This window comes from Primulina eburnea, chromosome 9 (genome assembly GCF_022965805.1).
Source record: "Primulina eburnea isolate SZY01 chromosome 9, ASM2296580v1, whole genome shotgun sequence".
NCBI classification, from domain to species: domain Eukaryota; kingdom Viridiplantae; phylum Streptophyta; class Magnoliopsida; order Lamiales; family Gesneriaceae; genus Primulina; species Primulina eburnea.
Genome location: NC_133109.1, coordinates 2,026,021 through 2,044,884, shown reverse-complemented (window position 1 = coordinate 2,044,884; position 18,864 = coordinate 2,026,021). Strand labels below are relative to the sequence as shown.

The 18,864-nt window shown below is 32.6% G+C and overlaps 3 protein-coding genes across 4 annotated transcripts; all 3 read right to left on the bottom strand.

The window, feature by feature from the left end:
* Positions 1–2,673: 2,673 nt before the first annotated feature.
* LOC140841076 (transcription factor TCP19-like) lies at positions 2,674–4,166 on the bottom strand. The gene has a single exon (XM_073208246.1). The coding sequence runs from the start codon at positions 4,082–4,084 to the stop codon at positions 2,828–2,830; it is 1,257 nt and encodes a 418-aa protein (XP_073064347.1). The 5' UTR covers positions 4,085–4,166; the 3' UTR covers positions 2,674–2,827.
* A 260-nt stretch (positions 4,167–4,426) lies between these two features.
* LOC140841075 (urease accessory protein F-like) lies at positions 4,427–6,248 on the bottom strand. Of its 2 annotated transcripts, none has more exons than XM_073208244.1 (2): positions 5,395–6,248; positions 4,427–5,305 (listed from the first exon to the last, which is right to left on the bottom strand). In XM_073208244.1, exons 1-2 carry the CDS (start codon positions 5,521–5,523, stop codon positions 4,535–4,537), a joined length of 900 nt encoding a protein of 299 aa, XP_073064345.1. In that variant the 5' UTR covers positions 5,524–6,248; the 3' UTR covers positions 4,427–4,534. The 2 variants fall into 2 exon arrangements, with proteins under 2 accessions (XP_073064345.1, XP_073064346.1); XM_073208245.1 differs by having other exon boundaries at positions 5,897–6,248.
* Positions 6,249–6,374: 126 nt separating this feature from the next.
* LOC140841074 (uncharacterized) lies at positions 6,375–8,394 on the bottom strand. Its single transcript, XM_073208242.1, has one exon. The coding sequence runs from the start codon at positions 8,247–8,249 to the stop codon at positions 6,480–6,482; it is 1,770 nt and encodes a 589-aa protein (XP_073064343.1). The 5' UTR covers positions 8,250–8,394; the 3' UTR covers positions 6,375–6,479.
* Positions 8,395–18,864: the final 10,470 nt, after the last annotated feature.

Below are 18,864 nucleotides of genomic sequence, written 5' to 3'. Positions count from 1 at the left end.
TGAGTTAGCAAAATTTTTGGGAACTTAAAATTTATGTGTTATAAGTTTTTATCAATGATCTTAACAGCTAGGACTATACTTTTGTTTGAATTTTATTTTCTAGAAAGTTGAGTATGATCGATGGTTAGGTTACTCGATAGATGTATGAAAAGATTTAAGTAGACATCTGGTCTTGAGAAATTTTTTTTTGTAAGTTATTAAGAAAATTAGGAATAAGTAAATATGTGAGTTGGAATTATGTTATCTAAAACTATTTGGATTGTGTAAGTTGAATTTAAAATGTATGAAATATTTGTTAGTACGAAAATTTTTGTTGGTGAAATAAATACAAAAGAGAATTAGTGGTGTTCAACATAAGTTATCAATCAATGAATATTAAGATTTCAATTTAAATACAAAAAAGAATACTCTTATATTTTTTCATGGATAACCCAAATGAGACCATTTCAATTTAAAAATTTATAACTTTTGATTTAAAATTAATTTCATTCTTTAAAAAAAAAATTAAACACACAAAATCACGTGTGGGGCGATCCACTTGTTTCTATTGTGGTGATGCATATTGTATAATTTTATATAATGTATATGGTAAAAACTTGTGTGAGCCGGTTTTACGAGTCGTATTTGTGAGACGGATCTCTTATTTAGGTCATCCATGAAAAAGTATTATTTTTTATGCTAAGAGTATAACTTTTTATTGTGAATATGGGTAGGGTTGACTCGTCTCACGGATTATGTTCCGTGAGACGATCTCACATGAGACTCACTCAATGTGTATTTATATGTATTTTAATAATTTAAATTAAATTGCAATAGCCGCGGATCCAGGCTGGTATCTCGTCCCCAACGTCCATACACACAAAGGAAGCAGCAGTCTGTGGGGACCACCACGCGCCTATTCCTCGAGTGTCTCGCGGGGTCCACACCCCAAGGATGTTTGATTTTTCTGTTTATAATAAAATATTATTATATATTTAAAAATTAATTATAAAAACAATTTTATAGATTGGTGTGTCGAATATAAAACATTATAACTTTAGAAGTTAAATATCTCTAATATATATTGACGACGTTTAGGGAGATGATCTCATGAATTTTTATTCAATCAATTTTATTTATATTTACAATAAAAAATAATATTTTGACATAAAAAGATATTTTTCTTTGGTAATCTAAATAAAATATTTATATCATAAAATTGAGATTTGAAATCGTCTTACAAGTGTATGTGTCGTTTACCAGTACGTTATAATTCGAGTTTGATTTAGTGTGGAATTAAAATCTTTTATATAATATAAAGATTATTAAGTGTTTTTATGTTAATTATAAAATTCAAAAATAATAAATTTGGAAATTTTGAATAACAGAATTATGTGGTCTTCTGGTAATTATGAAATTCAAATCGAACGCTGAATGAAACTATGATGTAAAAATGAGCGTCTTCTTATTATCATTACCCTAAATATGTACATCATTAAAATTAAAGACAAAAACTTGTGTGAAACGGTCTCACGGGTCGTATTTGTGAGACGAATATCTTATTTGAGTCATCCATGAAAAAATATTATTTTTTATACTAAGAGTATTACTTTTTATTGTGAATATGGATAGGGTTGAGCCGTCTCACAGATTAAGATCTATGAGACGATCTCACATGAGACCCACTCAAAATTAAATAATTAGATTTGAATAAAATGAACAATTTTTTTATATATATAAGACATTGATGTATGGATTTCTTAACTTTTTTTTTCCCATAATTTTTAAAAATACCAAGGAGCGCTTTTGGAGCATTATCTAATGTTCATCTACCTACATAAACACCTCAACCAAACAAAGGACGATTGTGGGGTCCACTTACCACGTGCAGATCAAAACTCACGTGCAATACTTAATTAATTTCACTTAAATTATATCATCTTTTAATATATGGGCGAATCCAACTTTTCAGAAGACAATACTTACAAATTATTTATTTATTCTTAAGAAAAATAAATTGATATATAAAAATATATTATGTGATTTATGCCATGAACACATATGATCATTATACATTTAATATTTTTGTCCTATTTTTAGTGGATTTTTTTTACAAAAAAATTAATTTTATCATTTCGAGATACGATTTCGCATATGAGAGAATTGACCTCGAGTTAAACTCGTTTTGAAATGAGTTCAAGTTTGGTATTATATCTCATCAAATTCACCTGTCTTTTATGTTGAAGTTAGCTCAAGAAACATGTAAGTAAGGTTAATACGAGATTATCCAAGAAAATCCAACTATATCATTGTGTCAAAGTAAATATGAGAAGATTATATCTTCCGTGAGATGATCTCATGAATTTTATCTGTGAGATATGTCGACTCTACCGATATTCACAATAAAAAATAATATTCTTAACACAAAGAGTAATACTTTTTCATATAAGATCCAAATAAAAAATTTATCTAACAAAAAATGTCCGTCTCACACAAATTTTTGCCATATAGGAGAATATAAAAAAATTCACAAGAATCAAATTATAAACCAAACATCATTGACTTTTATAATAAAATAGATAATTAAATCATATAATAAATTATATTCAATCATCTTTTAAGCAAAATCCAATGTATTTTAGATCTTAAATCTTTCAATTTATAGTAATAACAATAATATTTAAACAAAAGAAGAAAAAGGAAAACTGGGTAAGAGAATGTCATCAATAATTAGCAAAATTGTTTAAAACTATTAGACCAACAAATTACCAAAATAAAATAAAAACAAAAAACTATGACCTAAAACCATAGTCTAATAATATCACCCACTACACTCCCAACTTCTGGTTCAAGATTTAGACGAAGGATTTTGTTCAAGATTCCTTGAATCAGAGCCCACCATGAATTGAAGCTCCTTCTTATCATAAATCTCCAGCGAAAAATCTCTCAGGGTCTGCGTCCCACTTCTTGTACCATTTGGTGTACTCGGTGCCGTGGCTGTTGCAGGTTCCTTTGAGCCGCCTTTTCTACTTTTATCTGGCTCAACTTGTGTCTCACTGCCGTCGTATGCGGTGGCGGAGCTGTTACCACCCGTGGGAGTGCCGAAAGTCATGAAATTTGGTATGGGTCGCGCGGAGACGTTGAAAACTGGAGTTGCCGTGGCTGGTATGGCCCAGAACTGCGGCTGACTTGGCGGTACAGATGAGGAGGCGCCAGTGGGGGGAATCATGAAGAAGGTCCCGGTTGGAAATACGGGAACAAGCCCCTGGGGTGCAATGGGTGCGACGGGGGCGAAGTTTGAAGAGTCGCTGACGTCGCAAAACTCGCTATTTGAAGCCCTTTTCCTCCTCTTTCTCGGGGATTCGGCGGCGGCTGCGGCGGCGGGGGAAGGGGTGGTTGGGATTTTTAATGTGCCGTTCACCGAGACAGCTATGGCGGGGATGGTCCCGGTACCCGTTGCTTCTATAATAGCTGGCTCGGCGCGCTCAAGGAGCCAACGAATCGTCTCGCCATCTGACTTGTGGCCCAGCTCCCGCGTCAGTTGGAAAATCCTCGCCGCAACCGCAGCCGGCATCCGGATTCTCCGCCCGCGCCCCTCCACCTTCGTGTGCCGGTCCTTACTCGACCTCTTCGCCGCCGCCACCGTGGTCACTTCCTTCATTGTAGATACCGTCAACCCAACCGACAAATCCCCCTTCAAATCACCGTCAGCCGGCTCATCTTTCAACAACGGCGTAATCTCCGAGTCTCGAGGAGGAGATGGGTCGGCCTCCGCCGTTTCCAGGGCGGTGATAGTGTAGTCATTAGGGAGGAGGGGATCAGAGGAGAGGGCGGTGACGTCATGCTCCTCTTGAGGTTCAAGATTCTCTCGGCGGAGGGGGTGGCGGAAGATTGAGGCCATGTGTATAAATTTCTTGGGGACGAAAATATTTTGGTCCCACTTTTTATCAAACGGGTGATGGGAGAAAAGGCGAGGGTCCCCCTTGGTGGTGCAATTTCCTATATATTTGTCGGGAAAAGAGAATCGATGGCTGATATTCATTGGGGAATTTGTAAAGCCTTCGGATGATGACACGTTGCATAGGTAAAAAATAAAGATCTGCATTTTGTGACTTCTTTTGATTTTTGGTCAAACTTTTCGTGCTTCTATAAATTTGGTGGACATAAAACCAATAACTTACTAGAGATGATATCACGAATTGTATTTATAAGATGTATCTCTTATTTGAGTTACTTATGAAAAAGTATTATTTTTTATGCTAATAATATTATTTTTTATTGTGAATATGGGTAGAGTTGATCACTCTCACAAATTATGATCCGTAAGACGATCTCACATGAAACCCACTCGTACATAAATTGAGTCGAGACTTTCAATGGATTTTCTTTGTTTCACAAGAAAGCCAATTATTAAAATAAATATTTAGGAGAAACAAAATATAGACATCCTAGATTTTTAAAACATGGTATTCAAACTATAAAATAAACTTATATCAAATGATCCTGCAATTGATGTACTGGAAAATACAACGGAGAGTGCAAGATAAAAATAACATCAAGAACAAAAGAGTCTTGAAAACAAGTATCCATGGCACCCGTGCACAATATCAAGCAAAGGACACACCTGACAAGCCTCGTCGACGCCCCGATTCGTCCATTTTTTCGACAACTCCTCTGCAACCGGAGCGATCCGATGCTGCAACACAGCAGCACCCAGTGGTCCGACTAGATTCAGCCTCGTGGCAGCAGATATAATGTCTCGCATTGTAACAAACATGTAGGCTCTTTGAGCAATCTCAGGGGCGAATCCAAGAAGTGCGCAAACGAGCCCGAAAACAGGAGCGTGGTGGAAAGCAACGTCCCCGTTTCGCAAAGCGGAACTTCTCATTGTTTTAAGCGAAGGGATTTCGGAGAAAACTGAGGCAGCTACTCTCATTAGGGCTGATCCTTGAGACATTGACGCCTTACGGCTAACATCGTTCGTGAGGGTGGCGTTTAGGAGCTTATCGAGTTTATGCCATGCTTGTTCGTCCGGTGAAATGGTTATGGTGTATATGAAAGGTAAAAGTAGGCTTCCGGTGTTCTGTAGAACATGGATTACATATGTTTCGAGGTCCTCGGGGAGAACGACTAGCCGTGCTTGCACTGCTGATTCGAGACCAAAAGAATGAGCGAATCCACCGGTGGGTAGTAAGGAATCTAAGAGTTGCCATTGAGTCCATAACTGCGCAAAACCGGTGAATGGTTCGTATTTATCGTTTTCTTGATCTTCAACCTCCATACGAATGAATGCCGGTTTGTGCTTATCAACAAGGGATACCAAAACCTATACAAACACAATCAAAATTATATCTGGTAGAACAATTCAAATCTTTCAACAAATCAATTCAAATCTATTAAATGCAGCACAAGTACTTTGTTTCGAGACGGCCAATAGAACACAAACACACTGGTTCTATTCACTATTGCTCCTCCTAGCTTCGAGTTCACTCGTCTATGGCTCACCGGGGGCGTTTGGATTGGATCATTCAAAATGAGCTGCATCACAATGCTTATTCACATAATGTTCAATTCTTATTGATCCAAACAAGTCAAACAAACTAAGAAGGATATGGAAAAAACACACAAAAAAAAAAAGAGCACAGAGAGATGCTGAAATTACCCTTTCAAATTATAACATGATTTTATGGTTTCGCCTTAATCATTTGAAGTTAATCTGTTTCCGGCAAAGAAAGATTTGTGGGTTCTTTCAGATGCATAACAGATTATACAAATCCAAGATTTAGAGAGCAGGAAATATCACCAGCAAACAAGAATTTTTGAAGTCATTTGGGTTTTTCTCGCTGGACATAATCAAATGAAATTTGTTCCTGAAATAGAATAAATCTTTCCTCTGGTTTAAAGCACAAAGAAGTACCTGATATCAGCTTCTCACTGGTTGGCGAAATATAGATGTATGTGTATATGTAATATTGTAAATGTTATAAAGTTTAATACTTTATAATTTTCGGAAGAAGTCTTTTGGATTTTTGGGAAAGACGTTGAGATCGGGGTGATTTCTCTCCGTGACTTGAGTAACTGCAAGACTCTTTGGTACTGTCCATTACATGTTTGATGAAATGCCTTAAATAGCAATAGGCTCTTTCAAACAAGAGGGATGTTCAAATTTCGCATCTCCAAAATAAAAGTTTTGCCTCAAAGTGTTCAGTTTGTTAAGGAATCAATGTTGAATGTGGAAGATTGCGTTTTTTTTCCCTTTTGAATTGTATGTATTCTTTGTTCAATATTGAAGTATGATCACTTCATTTTTATTGTGAAGTATGTGTTACTTGGCATTCTTGTCGTGTATCAGCTTAAAAACTAAGATAGTGCAAACAAAAAATTGAACTTCACGCTGAAAAGTTATACGAAATTCGTTCGATGAAACGATCCCAATCCACAACATGGATCAGGTGTACATTTTTTGTTTACTGTTTCAGTTTGACGATCCAATTTCATGCTCAAACTTCAATGGTTTTCTGATCCAGGGCCGTGTACCTCCACCGCTCCTTTTCCACGAAATCTGCATCCAAGAATCTTGCTATGAAAGCCCAGAGATTATATACATCTTTAAAGTTGGTCAAGAAAGTGAATGCAGCGGTGACCACAGCAATTTCCTGTTCATTTTTGCAGTTTTTGATTCTAGATGCTTCTTTTTCTTTGATGCTTCTTGATATGATTCTGTGTTTATCGTCTTCATACTTCTCTGGGAACCAAATGTGGCGCAAAAATCCATGGCTTAGAGAAATATTGTTTCGATCTGCTAGCTTCTGTACAAGGATGGGGTCGATTTTTTCTCCTTTCCAGTCGTGTATATTGAAAGCTAAAGCCTGTCCACGATCAAATTTTACCTTTGGGCCGTATATTGTCACCAGAGGGAAGTTTTCGAGCCTATTAGGATGTTGAAGTTTCATGAGTGAATTGACTAGCCAATTGATGAGATACCTCCCTCTGCTACTTATCAGCATTAATCCTAATGAATCCACCTGATCCAAGCATCTGCATTCCATTTTTGAGATTTCGTTGTCCTCGGAAATGTTAAGGACAGAATCTTGTTCTGTCCAATGTTTTGATATTTTTTCGAGCTCTGCATCTGTTCCTGAGGAATCTTCCACGAAGCTGAACAGATTCTTTGATGGTATGATAGATACTATTCCAGCACCAGTTGAATCTTCCAAGATTTGTGCTGTACTTTTCTTGACAAATAGGCATCCAAATCCAGTTGGGTTTTCCCCGAAAATTTTGTAGAATGAGCAAATGAGGAAATCCGGTTGAAAAAGTGACAGCCCGAAGCTATCCATTTCTTTAGGCCCCAACGAGCAGGCATCAAATAAGACATGCCATCCATGTTCCTGTGCCATAGTCATCCATTGATAAGAATAGCAAACTCCTGTCGTTCTTGACTGTAGAGGGAACACGAATAGCCCACTATTTGTCTTTTTCGTCTTCTTTCTGACAATCATGTTTTGAAGTTTAACCGAGCGAATCCTCATCCTCGGCCATTTGAACTCCGCTGCAATAACACTAGCCCCTCTCTTCTCTGATACATTGATCATCCCTTCAAGTGCCTCGCTCTCATGATCGTATACTGTGAGTAGTTTTCGACTAGATTGAAAAGGGTAAGATTCCGCCACAAGTTTGAAAGCAGACGTCCTATTAGCTGTGAATACCATATAATAATCATTTGGAGAGATTTTAAGAAAATCCATTATTCTTTTCTTGATTGCAGATTCAAGCTCGGTTCCTTCCCCGCCATGAATCAGCTGTGACTTGAAGTTCACTGACTTGAAAGTCAAACAGAAAAGAGGAAAATCTGACCCTGGAGTTTGTGAAGATGCTGAAGGTTTGGTTTCATCCGACTTAACCTGAGACTGTGAAAAGAGACCAACACCATTATAGTCCAGACACACATGGTTAGAAACATCCAGTTCGCTATACTCTTGGGCTCGAATCTTGTCGATTCTAGCAGTTTCATCATACTTTGGATAGGCTTCAACGAACTGCGTGTACGATTCTTGAATAGAAGGGATGGATTCATGGTTTGTAAAATATGTATTCGGGAAGAAGGAAGACTTCGTCACAACTACAAAATTTTGACGACAAACTGAAGAAGTCGTGCTTCGACTCTTCGTAGAGCGTTCTCGTTCGGGTTCCGCTGTATTGAAGATGGGATTTGGACAGCAACCTTGGAGGCATACTTGAGTTGCCTCCTTCAATCTAGGTAGGTTCATCTTTTCTCAGTTTCTTAATGTATTTTTGGCCATTGGTTCATTGTTTTAACATAGTTTCGATGCGTGCTTTGGAAGAGAAGTGTGAAATGCGCATGGTTTTTCAATATTAAACACTTTGATTTGGAAAGGGACATTCAAATGATTATATTCAATATCACAAGCATTGACTTCTTCTTTTGAATTTGTATGATCAAGTGAGTTCCCATTGCATGACTTAGTATCTTGGCTTGCACTTATCCACTACAAATATCAATGGTACATAGTATATTTTCAAAATAATTTTTAAAAAATTATATAAATATAATTCTATCGTTTGATTCGTGGATAAGAAAATAATCGTAAAATACGAAATATATTTTTCTAATCGGGAATTGTTTTTTATGAGTTTGCCTTGGACTTGCAGCCTCAAATCATTTAATGGTGAAAAACATTTAGTTTCCATGGAAAAATAAAATAAAATAAAAGTGAAATGAAGAAAGCAGAGGCGATTTAATGGCCGGCATCATCAAAGCTAAAGGCTGGATAAAAGTGAAGGCTTTGGAGTTGTCATAGGGAAACTCTCTATTTTTTAGTCTAAACATGGATTTGACATTTGGCAAAAACTGGTGTGAGACGGTCTTACATTTTTTAGACAGATCTCTTATTTGGTTCATCCATAAAAAATATTTTTTTATGATAAATATTTTTTATGATAAGAGTATCACTTTTTATTGTGAATATCGGTAGGGTTGATCCGTATCACAGATAAAGATTCGTGAGACCGTTTCACAAGAGACATACTCTTGATATTTATTATTTATGTTCTAAATAATATATTGTATGATAATAGTTAATTTATATGATCTTTTTGAAAATAGAAGTATATTTTTATAGAGATATTGAAAGTTGATATATTTATGGTTAGTGTAAATATATAAAATCAAATACTTATCGCTTTAAAATTTACGTGTAGGATTGATAATAACTCAAATATTTTTAATTATACACTAAAAACAAAAAAAATCTTAATATTGATAGTTGGGTTATTTATTATGTCTTCTGATTTAAAATGGACTACCTTTATTATTTAAAAATGGACTATCTATATTATTTAATTTGCGTGTGATATGGGAAATTGACTGTATTTTCGTTAAAGATTACGCGTATTATTTAATTATTATCGAAATTTCTCTTCAAACATTTTTTATTGAGTAGATCTTTTGTGAGACGGTCTCACGAATCTTTATACGATCAATTCTACCGATATTCACAATAAAAAGTAATACTCTTAGTATAAAAAATAATATTTTTTCATGGATGACCCATATAAGAGATCTATTTCACAAAATACGACATGTGAGACCTTGAACAGAAAATTCGCGTAAATTACAAGAAAATTTTCGAAATTTTAAATAAATAGAACGTCGCAGCATGGTAATAGAGATCGAGAGTAAGCACGTTTTGTTTTATAAAAACACAATTTTATAATATATATTTTTATTTTTTAAATACCTTATACTAAAAATTTGAATGAGTATTAGTTTTGGAAAATTTCAACATAAGCTTTGATACTTCATGGATGGGCCCACTACCCCTGGTTCATCCCTAGTTCAAATAGAGGACAGGCCCACCAAAGGCCTATATATTCTCCTATAAATATCAGGTTTGAGTACTGTTCAGTTGATTGATTCACTATATTGTTTTCAGCAGCACACTTAGCTGCTCCCCTCATATATCCTCAGTCTCTGACTTGAGCGTCGGAGGTGCTACGTCAGGACACCCTCCTGGTCCCTTCTAACGATCTTATTTGTGATTTCAGGCTCAGGTAATTTCAAAACCTTAATCTGGATTAGTAACACTTACTGAAAACTGACCCTAAATTTCCCTTGAGTATCATATATTTTCAAGATCGATCTCTATATACAAGTGAAAGATATCAAATAACAAAAATAAAAGACATATATGTCTGCTCTATTTTTATTTTTTTGTTCAACTTTAACTTATTCAACATCTCATCCAAATATTAAAGTTAAACTAGCAATTATTTTAAGAAATAATAGTTTATTAATTGCCTATGAACTAGTCACTATTATATTTATATTATATTACTTAATTAGAAATGTCATTATACCTTGTGGCAACATATGGCTAGAGGCCCAAGATAATCAGACATTAAATCTCTGAAATTTGACTGAGTTTTTATTACATAGAGATGAAATATGTTTGTTTTTAAAAAATGAAGAGTATTTAATGTTTTTCAGACTTCTCATAAAGGCACAAACTTGTATGAGACGGTCTCACAGGTCGTATCTTGTGAGACATATATCTTAATTGGGTCATTAATGAAAAAAAATATTACTTTTTAGTGTGAATATTGATAGGGTCGATCTGTCTAATTTATTAAATAGTACGATGTGATTCCTCCATTGGCATGAATTATAGAGAAAACCCTATCTGACACAAACCAATCTCTTGGATTTCTCTTTTATTTTTTTTAAAATTGATTCAATGCTAAATTTTTAGTGTTGCTGTATAAATAACACTTTACTAGTGGAAAATGGAGTGAAATATCTTAAAATTTGCTCTCACATTTTAATATTTTTTTTTCATTTTTTAAAAATTTAATTTTTTACCTTTAAGAAATATAAAGCCTCTTTAAATGTTACTAGATTCCACTTTCTGTCCTGCATGAATTTTATTGGCAGAAATGTGTCCTTTTTGGAGATGGAATTCCTACCACTTTTGGAGGAATACATTAATTCTTTATATATTTACACAAGCATATAACATGTATGTGTATCTTCCCTCTACCAAAAAATTTTAATAGTAGCTATGCATTTAAACATTTAAAATGTTATGTTTTGACGTTTATTGAATAATATTATTTGATAAAAAAAAAGTGCATAAAACTTGTAATTCAGTTCTAACATCAGTTACGCGGATAACCCACTAAATGCGCTCGATTTTTATGCCGATAACTTATAACACATCTGAATGTACTGATATCTCAAACTTTTGTTGGAGACTCATTGTAGCAATCTTGCCCCTAACTCAAAAATAAAGTTTTTAGTTCTAAAAAGCTCAAATATATATATATATATATATATATATATATATATATATATATATATAAATACATTATTTCATCTCTCATTTAAAATCTCCTTCAATGAAAAAAAAAATTGAGTTATTAAAATTTATCCAATTTTCAAGAACAGTAATAATATTAACAAGTCAATTTGAAGTCACCGATTTTAATTTCTCACCTTCCAAGCATCACAACAGTAGCCTGAGGATTCGTGTCCGGAGAATTATAAAACGTCGATCCGTCGATCACACGTAGCGCATCTACACCAAGAACTCGGTAATCTCGATCGACGACTCGATTACGATCTCCATTTACACACTTGATTATAATATGGTAATGTACTGATGTTTTTTTACATATATAATCATTCTTTTTACTAGGCATGGATACCTCAATTCTTGAGATGTTTTTACCCAGGTTTGTAGTCCAATATATGATCATTTATATCTTTTTCAAGAGAAACTAAACATGTGTTCATATTTGTGTAGGTATTTTTTAATAATTTAATTTTGTTAATGTGTAATAAATAATTAAATATGAACTATATAAAAAAAATTATTGATTTTTTCATAATTAATTGATATAGCCAACAATAAATACTTCAAGTTTTTAAGGTATTAATCAAAATTAATTGTGACAGGTATAAATATTAAAGAAACAAGAATTGTTAAAAAAACTAATGTCGATGTTAAATATGAGAAAAATGAAGTGAGAATTGTAATCTATTAAAAAACGAGGTAAATTAGTTTATTTATGTGTGATATGTTTGGGTACAATTATACGTAGAAATTTATAAATTTAAGAGTTTGTAAGCTTTAACAGTTTAATCTTGTTAGAGTTGTATGTGCATATTGTAATGTATAAAAGATTTATTGCTCCTCTTTAAAAACTTATTTAACGAACCAGAGCGAATGATTTGTATATTCTTATTTCTTGGTTAAAGCCATATATCTTACGATTAAAGTGATTTTTTATTTTCTTTTATATTTGTAATTATACGATTATTATTTTAGGTTGGTATTGTGCTTAAGAAAATATAAAACACGAAAATGAAGGAACTTATAAAAGTGAAAATAACTAGAAAAAAGATTGAGTAGGGGTTAAAGTGGAAGAAGTTTAACAATATGTCTTAAATTGTACATAAAATATATGTTCTTCTTAAAATCTAATCAGATATCCACTCCATAAATATGGTATTATAGATTTGAAAATAAAGCATCCATATTTAATTCATGGTAGCGCTCATAAGGTTTTTACACTTGATAACATTTTTGTTGTTGGTGGATTTATGAATTTGGTAACTTTTACTTAAATATTAACTGTACTATGATCCCTTAAACAATCTGTAAGAGTTTTTAAAATTTTAGTTTAATAAAAGAATTTTAAAAACCTGTTAATATAGAAATGATCTCAACATATATAAGGTTTTTTTATTTAAGAATTAATCGACATATTTATCAATTTGGTAGCCTCAATTTTATAAGATATTTAAATATGGGAGTAAATTTAGTAGTAAGACAATAGAATAGATTACTACAATGAATGATTAATAAAAGAAATTAAAGTATATGAATAGAAGTTTTTGGAGCTCGTAGTAAGAAGAAAGCAAAGTCCAGTATAATGTAAGTAAAAGAAATTCACAGCGAGACGGTTGATGTAAATAAACAAAATTAAGAAATGGAAAGCAATTTTCATATACGTTGGTATGATGTTATAATCCAAAACTTTTAATAAGTTTACACGTATGTTTTACAACTAAGCATTTTCAATACTATAAAATAACAGTTTTATTGTTAATTTTTTGTACATATTGGTTTTGGTGGAGGTCGTTGATATTTAGGTCTGTTTCAATGCTAGTGCATAGTTTAGCAGGAGCGAAAACTTTGATTCCATCTTAAGTAATCTTCGTAAGATGACGGCCCATATTGTGTTAGAGTAAAATCTTATAATTAGTTCTTCAACCTCTTTCTGAAATAGATAGTTGTAGTGACATTTTCTGCGGTCAATACATGTACAATAAAGATTGTTTTCCATTGGATTTGGTTTATATTTGAAGTTAGCAAAGGATAAGAATTGAGAATTATAAAAACAGAGTTGTCTGCTTTTTTTGGCAAGTTTCCGCCTAAATATACTTTCTAAAAATGGAAACAATCGAAAAACGTTTATGTAATAAATAAATAGACCTTTAATTCATTAATAAAAATGAACATTAATGTTTGTGTATGTCCATTAATACTAGAAATTTGAATCACTTCTTAGAGAAACAAACGAAATTAAAATATGTTTCAGATTTCAAATCCAATACTTAAATTCTCTTCTTGGAATTATACAAGTAGGAATTAAATAGAGATATTTAATTCATTATTTAAACTGTATATTAATATATGTGTGTATATTAATACTTGAAAATTGAATATCTTCTTGGAAAAATAAACGAAATTAAATTACAGTTCAACTTGCAAATCCAAACCTTAATTTCTCTTATGGGAATTATACAAATCGGAATTAAAAACCAAAAGAATTTAAGAGTAACTAATGTTTTTTTAATCTATAAATATATATATAAATTTGAACGATATATATTATCATCACACACGACTACAAATACTCTGCCCAAATACTTTGCCTTGAATCATTAGGCACGGGGGAGGGGTAATATCTCTCCACCCCAATAAAAAAATACTTGGATGTTTTATGTGTGATTTTCAAAAATACAAGTTTAGGTTCTGCTGCCAACTGAATAGGCAAAAATAAAAATGCTTCATGACGTTATAACCCATCTGTCTACTCGCCAAGTTTATGTGTTGATTCAGTGGGACCTTAAGCTATATATTTAACAACTTCGTGGGTGCCCGAGCTTTCAGTGAAGTGGTGAAAGAGGCAAAAGAGGCGGGCTTCACTGAACCAGATCCGAGGGATGATTTATCTGGAATGGATGTTGCCAGGAAGGTATTGTCTCATAATTTTGTGTTATGATCTGTCATTACACCTTTACTGCCTAGCCGTTTTGTGCTAGAAAATTGGTTTAATGAAATTCTGTTGCTGCCCTGAGATTGTTCTCTGAGATTGTTCTGAAAAGGGACTTGATAATTGTTCATTTTCCTTTGCATTATGGTCAGCTTGTGGGCACGCCTATTCCCGACTAAAGTTTGTGTGCTGTAGTTTGTTTTCATCATTATTCTTCCTTTAGCATCCATGTTGGTAGAATGCCAGTAACCATGGCATGGCTGAAATTTTTTATAGTGCACACAAGAAGCCCAGATTTTGTTTTTTGAGTCCTTATTTTTCCTAATGGGGAACAAATTTACCTGTTGAATGGTTTGTGTGGCACAAGTGATAATCCTAGCCAGAGAGTCTGGACTAAATCTGGAATTGTCGGATATTCCAGTTCAGAGCCTCGTGCCAGAACCATTAAAGGCAAGTAAAATATTGACGAGCCACAAGGCTGTTTGACTGAGGCACTGCTTAATCTTTGATAATGATATTTTCTACGTTTTTTATTTCAGGATAGTGCGTCACCTTAGTTGTTCCTTCAGGAACTGTCTCAGTTTGATGTAGGCTGGGCAGAACGAAGACAGGAGGCTGAAGATGCTGGTGAAGTCAGTGTCCTTCAGGCCTTAGTGCTGAATTTGAACTTCCCTAGAGTTATATTTTCTGTTTATTGATTTTTATTTATTGATCTGACATGTTGAATTATGAAAAGGTGTTGAGATATGTCGTGGTAGTGGATGTTGTGAACCAGAAAGGAACAGTGGAACTTCGAAGATACAAGAAAGAACATCCATTTGCACAACTATCTGGATCCGATAATATAATTGCATTCTCGACACAGAGGTATGCTAAGCAACCTCTGATTGTGCGTGGTCCGGGTGCTGGGGCTGAATTCACGGCTGGTGGAGTATTCAATGACATTTTGCGTCTCGCCTCTTATCTTGGTGCCCCATCATAAGGGTCAGTTTTCCACACTTCGTGTGTGCCTTGCTCTGTCCAAGCTTGAGATAATTTTATTGTTGATTTATCTAGGTATCTTGGTTCCCCTTGGATTTTGCAGTTTTGGTGATTATGTAACTACACAATACTCATGCATTCTTCCTAGATTACAAGTTTTTTGGATCCTGCAACTTAAATTTATCCATTTATCAGATTATCGTTCACTTAGAAATAGAGAATAATAAATTGTTAAAATAAACAGAAAGCCTTCATTTTTCAGCTATGCTATCAACTGCAAACAATTGTTTGAATGGTGTGTAACTGGGTGCGCTAATCAACTCTTCAGCATTAATCTCTGTGTGTGGTGTCCATAGCAGCAATCACTACATTCTTAGACTTGCATTTAGTCTTCACAGCGTTTCCTGTGGGTTTTTTTTGAAATTGTTACCCAAGCAAATTTGTATGTTCAATTTAGTAAATTCCTCCAAAATGAATTTGCTTTATGAGAAAATGACTTAGAATTTAAATATTCGTTTCACATATTAAATGTTTGATAATTAATATATAATTTTTATTTTATTGTACCAATTTATAATGAATATGTAATTGTATCATGTCAATTCGTTGACCTTTCAAATTTAAAATTAGAATATGCAAATTAAAACCACATTATTTTTATTACAGTTACTATTTTGTATGTGGTGCTTAAATTTATATATGTATATGATATAATTAATAAACACATTATGTCATTCATTGTCTAATACGCTTGCGTGATATTAATTTTTCAGCCGAAATACAAAGCGTGATATTAATTTTTCAACCGAAATTCAGTATTTCATTGTTAAGATCTATATGTATATGAAAACAATATACATTTCATTTTGATTAATAATCATGTTATGGAGAAAGTGAAACATATTATCATACTTACTAATTTTAATCATTAACTAGAAAAAATAACTGTCCGTGCATCGCACGGGTGAAAAACTAGTATATATATATAAGCAGAGTTTTTGCCAAAAATAGTAATTTCCCGCCAAAATATCATTTCTAAAAAGAAAATATTTATCATGAATATTGACTTATGTGTACTGCAATAAATGATCAATTTAATTATTGTTTGCATTGATTATATCAATTCATTTAATTCAATTTTGAATTTAATTAATTTTATATTAATTCAAATGTAATTTATGTATTATATGTTTTTATTTTTTACTCAAATTAAAACTAAACTCTATTGAAAACATAAACTATATTAAAAATTTTGCATTGATTATATCAATCAGTTTAATTAAAAACCGTGTAAATAAATTAAAAAAATACAAATGATTGCAATGTTCACTATCACTCATGAATTAAATCATTCAAAAATAAAATTTTCTATTTTAAGTAATTTTCTGCCCAATTACTTACTAAAAAAGAAATACAATATTTAATTAGTTTATTTAATTTTTCTAAAAATAAAATTGGTTGATTATTAAATTTATCATTACAACAAGGTTTTATAATGAACGTTAATTTACTATTTAATAATCATAAATTTTTTTATCTCAAATATAATACATATTATTTCAAAATTACATTATTTTGAAAGAATTAATGTGTTGTAGTTTTCTTCAAAAACCATATGTATATTGTATATTTTGAATTGTTTTCTTAAAAATTCAAATAAGAGAGCACAAAAAATTAAAACAGATAGATTCAAAAAAGTTTCAAATGGACATTAAATTACTTTCAATAAACATGTATATTACCCTCAATAATCAGAAATTTTTGACAACTAATGCATGCAATTCGAGATTTCCATTATTTGAACGAGTTAATGTATGATATAATTCTGTCAAAAGCATCTAATGTATAATTTTTGTCCCTTGGGATATTATGCAATGTTGCATATTATATTAGAAATCAATTTTATTCTACTCCAAAATTTAATTCTGAAATGACTCCTCTTTTTCAGTACCATATATGAGTTGAATCCTTCCAAGATGCAATGTTCGTTTAAATTTAGATTTGTTCATTGTTATGAACTACATACATATGAGTTAATCGACATGCGTTATATTTAAGAAATTTTTTTAAAATTAGCGAAAAATAGTTGACCGGAAAATTTCTTAATAAATTTATATTATTCTTCAATTTACTATCTATTCGACAAAAAAAATCTTTTAAGGATTTTAATTATTGAAAAATCAAGAGGACCAACTATTAATTTAAATGCAATCATGTAATTCTATGTCAATTTTTTTTCAAAAAAAAAAAAAAATAGCATGCGTACGATGCACGTGAATTGCACAAGAACAACACTGACTCAGGGATAGATTTATAAATTATATCGAACATATATAAAAGTTGCTCTGCAAAACTAATATAAAACAGAAGGCAAAAACTTGTGTGAGACGGTCTCACGGGTCGTATTTTGTGAGACAGATCTTTATTTGGATAATCCATAAAAAAATGTTACTTTTTATGCTAAGAGTATTTGAAACGTCCCATGCTCTTGTGTTTAAAAAGTACTAGAAATTTTTTTTTTTTTTTTTTTTTTCGGTCCTTGTAAAATATTTTAATAAAATATTTTTGTCCATGATCTAGAACATTCGCTAGCTAGCATTTAAAAATCAATTGCAATCGTCATAAATCAAAATAATCGCATGAGTTACCGGACCTAAAAAGCAATAACCGGGAAAACGTATTTTCCTCTCCAAAACCACTCTAAGGCATAAATAAATGGTTTAAAAATCCTTTAACGTAAAATCATAATCAATATCATGAGTGCGGAAAAACAATAGAAGCGCTGGTCCTCGGGTTGTGTGCACCTTCAGTCCAATCATCTCATACGTCAAGCCCTCCCTCAACATCACCTGCATCCAACACACCTAGTGAGTCTAAAGACTCAACACACCAAATCTTTGTAACGAGTAATACGTGTATAAAATCACATGCAGCAGTGAAATTACTTGTACTTAAAATAGCATTTCATGAAAATGCATAAACTTGAGCATGAACATTTTCGTAAATATTTTCATGAAATGCATAACAGGAACATGAACCTTTACCTCTTTCCTTGAGCTTAACATGACATGATAACATGATATAATAACATGACGTGATAACATGACGTGAATCTTTTCATGATCATAACATTATATTTTTCTTGATTGAATTCAGATCGTTAATTGTGACTTTCCTGACGTGACATGACATGACGATGGTACCATCTACGTGAAACCACAGTACTGGGCGGCGGGGACATCAGCGACACAAGATCGTCAACTGAGCCTTGGCCTAATCTTGATCATAAACTTGAATCCTGAATTCCTCATAGTCACAATTACTTCACTTTCCTCAATATTTTTCATGTTTTCATCACCTTATAAAATTATGCATGAATATATTTTTCTTTGAAACCAAGCATGCACCATGTATTTTAAATGTCAATTTTAATTATAAAACTTCATGGACATTTAAAATAAATCATGAATAAATCATAAATAAATCATGAACAATTCATAAGCATTTAAAAATTCACATAATAACATAAAAACTGCATTTAGGGCACTGCCATGACCGTTACTAATTTTAGGTGTAAAAAGACCGTTTTACCCCTGGACT

What these genes read in the sequence shown, in the direction of transcription:
- LOC140841076 (XM_073208246.1), bottom strand. Translation starts at nt 4,084, where the DNA reads ATGCAGATCTTTATTTTTTACCTATGCAACGTGTCATCATCCGAAGGC.
- LOC140841075 (XM_073208244.1), bottom strand. Translation starts at nt 5,523, where the DNA reads ATGCAGCTCATTTTGAATGATCCAATCCAAACGCCCCCGGTGAGCCAT. An exon ending in ATTGGCCGTCTCGAAACAAA is followed by an intron (nt 5,306 to 5,394) that starts GTACTTGTGCTG and finishes GTGTTTGTATAG; the next exon opens with GTTTTGGTATCCCTTGTTGA.
- LOC140841074 (XM_073208242.1), bottom strand. Translation starts at nt 8,249, where the DNA reads ATGAACCTACCTAGATTGAAGGAGGCAACTCAAGTATGCCTCCAAGGT.